Source organism: Teleopsis dalmanni, unplaced genomic scaffold, assembly GCF_002237135.1.
Source record: "Teleopsis dalmanni isolate 2A unplaced genomic scaffold, ASM223713v2 unscaffolded_contig_1397, whole genome shotgun sequence".
Lineage (NCBI taxonomy): Eukaryota > Metazoa > Arthropoda > Insecta > Diptera > Diopsidae > Teleopsis > Teleopsis dalmanni.
The window spans coordinates 1-5,040 of NW_024032779.1; the positions used below are offsets into that span (position 1 = coordinate 1).

The window sequence follows — 5,040 nt, forward strand, 5'->3', positions numbered from 1 at the left end:
TCATAATTAAGAAAATTTGATATTCAATTAATTTCCAATTTTTAAACAAGTGGATTCTTGGGCTAAGCACTTTTTTTAATCCCGCAAAGTATCTATCTACAGAATGATTATATTTATTTACTTTTATTCAATGCTAAGTTGTATGTTTCAAGCGAATGCTGTGATACAAAGAACAGCGGAGGCATTAGATGGACCTCGCTCCATCCTAAGGAAAAAAATATATTCAACAGTAATAATAACTTCAATTGGAATCAATGAAATTTTTTGGAATATCTAATAAAGGCGTTTATTGTTACTATAACGACAATAATGATCAATAACGAAATTAGCCGAACATTTGCCGAACTAATATTTTTGGATGGTTATTAAAGTCCCAAATTTCCTACCAAAATTACGAAGAATATAAAAGCGCTTTTATTTTTTTATTTACCTGTTGAAACGTTTCGTTCTTCTTTCCCTTTATCTTCATAAATTTATTTAAATACAATTATATGCAAATAAATTTTGGCTTTTGAAAATAAATACGACAAGTACGATTAATTTTTCAAGTATGATTAATTTTTCAATCAGTAACATACTTCGAAGGCTTGAACGAATTAAAGGGACGCAGAGGAATATGTTATTGTCGAAACAACTGAAGGTGTCTTTTTTAAACTTTTAAAAATATATAACACTGCGGCCATATATCCATTCCTATAAAACCTTACATATTTATTATAAATATAATGACATTACAAGTTTTCGGTCAATAATTAAATTTCTTATAAACCAACGGCGACAAAGAATCTCGTACATTTGATGTTGTTTTAGAATATCTAATATCAACAGAGCAACAGAGAAATTTAAAAAGGTAAATGGGTCTAGAATATGTCACACTATGACAACACACATTATTAGAATATTACTCAATAGGCCCTCAGGTGGAATCCGTAAGGCACCAGATGTGCTATTCAAAAAGATAAATGAACTTAAAATAGAGAACACTCTGAGAACAATAAGTAACAACATTGGCAAATCCTCAGGAAGAGCCCGCAAAGCTCTAGGCGGTCGGTGCTCCAGTCATTATCTAGAGGGAATTAATGGAATGCTAATTGAAGGATGAAAATTATTCATTACATGAAATGACACATAAACACATTTCATGAATTGTATAAATCATCATTGTATTTTATGTATTTATGATCAAACATTTGGTATTTATAATAAATATATAATACACTTGCGATGCGGAAAAACATTCGCCGGATCAACTAGTATAATATTAATACATAACAGTAATTAATACTAATATATAATATTAATTAATATTAATTTATAAAATAAATTAATTATAATTCATTTCGATTTTAATGTCAATATGACATTAGTTACTATTTTTACTTAATAGAAACAGTGGTATTTAAAAAAGAGACTTTGAAAAGTAGTGAACTACAACAACAAATATTTTTTTTAACATTTTTTTAAATAATTGAATTCTTGGCTGACCTTATAGGTTTTTGATCAAAATTGTACGACCTTGGTTGGCTAATGTGCACTGACCCTGAGCTTCAAATTTGACAGGGCACGACTTCAATTTTTTTTACGTGCAATCTCAAAAAAACAATTATTTAAAAATAATTAAGCATAAAAAATAATTCCAAGATCACTAATGATGGGTATTTGACAATACTCGAGAGAGTTGACTATACAAGTTAACTAAAAATTCAATTAATTAAAATAATATAAAAAGAATTTTTGTTCTTGTGCTTGTAAATCATATCATAATTTTATTATATTTATAATATAATTTAAATATAATTGTATTATAATAATCTTATAATTATATTATAATTATTTTATTTTATTATTATTTTATATAATTAAATTATATTATTATATTACATATAATTATGACTATATTATAATATTATTATATTATATATAACTATATAATAATAATATAATAATAATAACAATATAGACATATTATAATTATAAAACCACACGTTTCTTTTTTAGTAATCCTATTAAGTTTAACTGCTTACTTAATACAAAATCTAACATTCATTTCAATAAAATTTAATCTGTTGATTTAAGTGAGGGCCGTGATATAAGGTTTACTTATTTTATTATATATTATACAATGTATAGTTAAAATAAAAAATTGCAATGCTATGTAATTGTTGACAAGATTTTAAAACTTATTATTAGTCTCATGGTAAGAGAAGATACAATACATAAATTTATAAGTATTTCAAGAAAAATAATTATATTATAATGACATGATTATATTGTATAATTATAATTATAAGGTATAAAAACTAATTTACCGACATTGCCACTCAGAACATAATATAGTTTAATTGAGGTATATTTAAAATTACAAAAAAAAAAAAAGCAGAGTAATAGCAGAGTCACACAACTAAATAAATATTTTTTAAGGCAATTTAATGTTTCTCAGGTGTCATTTTAATGCACATCGCAAATGTTGTTCAGTCAAATTCGCCCTAAGTTTTAAAATTTTCCACAAAAATAAAATCATAAAGTAGCAATTAAATGGAGCAATCACTTCGGCCATGAAAATTTCAGAAAAATATAATAATGAATTATTACTTAATAAAACACTTGGGCTTCGCAAAAAATCTTTTTTATTTCAATTGTTTATCATGGAAATAAAAGTGTAGGGAAAACAAGGACACCGAACAGCTCAAAAAAATTCAATTGAATCGCACAACCGACAGGAATGCTTCCTAGACAAATTGTTATAAATAAATAAACAAAGGAAAGTACAACTGTTAAATTGCAGCTCATACCAAAACATTAGGAATTCCCCTCTAACACCAACCGACCCGACCGCCATTTCTCCACATTTTTGATTTATAATATAAATTTGGGCTCTGTTTGAGCTTGCCAAATAAAATGGCACGTAATAAAATATTGTTAAGGACGAAACGAAATCGTTAAAAATTTGAGTTACCAGTGCATACGGCACAGGAAAGTGAAATTAAACGAAGCAATATTTATGTACTATATATAGTATGAGTGCTTATATATAGAGATATGTATATATATCTATTAAAGTTAAGTATGAAATTTATGTGTTTAGTTTGTTGTCATAAAAACTGTAAGCGAATGCGAGTGTAAGGACAAAAAAATTATCAGTTAAGGGATAAAAGTTGGTGAATGTCCAAATTAAACAAAAAATGAATATTTTATCATGATAAGCAATAACGATTATGTTCGTATTTTGACTATTTTTTGTTGTATTTCTGTATTTGCTAAAGTTGTTTAAGGATTGAATAATAAAATTAGCTGACCTTCATATATTGCGTAGAAAAGTTACTCATAAAAATAATGTTTATTGTTTATTTTTTTTTTTAGAAAGTTATATTTACTATTTGTAGATATTTGTGTGCTAAAACACGTAAAATTTGTCCTAATAGTACGCTTAATATTTAATATGTTAATACAAAGGCTTACAGCACAAATTTTTTCTTATTTTGATATCGAGTTTTTAGTGCAGTTATCCAGCACTTTTTTATGTTCATGTTATTTTATGTTTTACACAGGGTTTGAATTGCTTGCTGAAAATTAGCAAAAGCAACCATATTTTGACTAATGCATAACTATGGACCAGTCGATTTTTGTCAAACGACTAATTGCTAACGCATTGCATATGAAAATGAAATAAAAATATGCATTAGCAACAGCAAAAAACGTAAACTGGTTTCATTTTGATTGCTTGCTAATAGTCAATTTTACATTTTTGACTATTATGCATTTGGAATATATGCAACTTGCTTGCTTATGCGTTAGTTGCTTGTGTTTTGCTATTAGCAAATGTGTATGGATTTCTTTTTTTGTTTTTGTTTTAAGGGAATGTGTACGCATTATTTCTTTGTCAATTATGATGTGTGCGTACAATTTGTATGCAATTAATATAATTTTATTTGTAATTAGATTATGCCTAAACTTATGTTTATTTTAATTATTAAATTTATGATATATATGATATATATATATATATAGATAGATATATATATATATATTAATTATGAACTATTAATTCATATATATATATATATTAATTATGAACTATTAATTCATATATAAATAATTTTGTATTAAAATTAAAATATAACTTAATATTTAAAACAGTTTAAAAAGTGAAATTTTTTATTTTATTTAAAAAACGTTTTTATAAACTAATGTGTTTAATAAACGACCTACGCCCGGTAAAAAAACATAAAAACTTTGTTATCAATTATGATTAAAAATTTTAATTTGATGTTATTATTCTTCTAAATTTAAGTCCCATTCAGGAGGTTGAAACAACGGCATATCATCAATAGCATGGTCCAAAAATTGCGGATTTAGTTTAACCATGAGAATGTTTTCTAAAGTTTCATGATTAAGACGATTCCGTTGATCAGATAATATCAATTTTAGTGACGAAAAAGCACGCTCGATGGTAACCTTAAATGTAAATGACATTAATTTGATTATTCATATTATGCTAAACGAATATTTTACCTGAGTTGGTGGAATTGCAAAACATATATTCGCAAGCGCATGTAATTCTGGATCAGCAAACTGTCTTTCCTTCCAAAAATCCAATACATTTATATCAACACGTTGAAAAGGTACTTCAAAATTTCAATTTTGGTGTAGACGTCCATGTTGTTATTACTTTGAGCTTCGAAGTGGTTAGAAAGATAATCATTAAGGTACCTATCCTCATATTCGAGAGTATCTTCCATTTGTGTGCAATTTGTGGCTGAATTCTTCTTATCAATCAGGAAACCTGAGTTCAGTGCTGTCAGTCTATTATATAGTCGTTTTAAAAACAGAACAGCTTCGTTTTTTTGCTCTACAGTCAATGTATGGCTAAAGCGTGGGTCCAAATACAAACATGCGTTTAAGCTTTTGTTTGTTAGAAGTTTTACAGTTCTCACTTCTATATTATGCAACAAATTCGTTCCAATTTTATTTACAAGAGAACTTTTATCATCAAAATCATTTACAATTTTTTTGGTTATAAGATTGCACTTCATCCACTGT

General features: G+C 26.4%; 1 protein-coding gene across 1 annotated transcript; it reads right to left on the reverse strand.

Moving 5' to 3' along the window:
• Positions 1–4,203: 4,203 nt before the first annotated feature.
• On the reverse strand, positions 4,204–4,739 carry LOC119664089. The gene is made up of 3 exons (XM_038073646.1): positions 4,670–4,739; positions 4,513–4,625; positions 4,204–4,455 (listed from the first exon to the last, which is right to left on the reverse strand). Exons 1-3 carry the CDS (start codon positions 4,737–4,739, stop codon positions 4,273–4,275), a joined length of 366 nt encoding a protein of 121 aa, XP_037929574.1. The 3' UTR covers positions 4,204–4,272.
• Positions 4,740–5,040: the final 301 nt, after the last annotated feature.

Bases quoted from the DNA above. Each gene is read 5' to 3' on its own strand.
- LOC119664089 (XM_038073646.1), bottom strand. From the start codon at position 4,739: ATGGAAGATACTCTCGAATATGAGGATAGGTACCTTAATGATTATCTT. The intron at 4,626-4,669 runs GTAATAACAACA...GAAATTTTGAAG, and splicing joins TAACCACTTCGAAGCTCAAA to TACCTTTTCAACGTGTTGAT. The intron at 4,456-4,512 runs GTAAAATATTCG...TTTACATTTAAG, and splicing joins TTGCAATTCCACCAACTCAG to GTTACCATCGAGCGTGCTTT.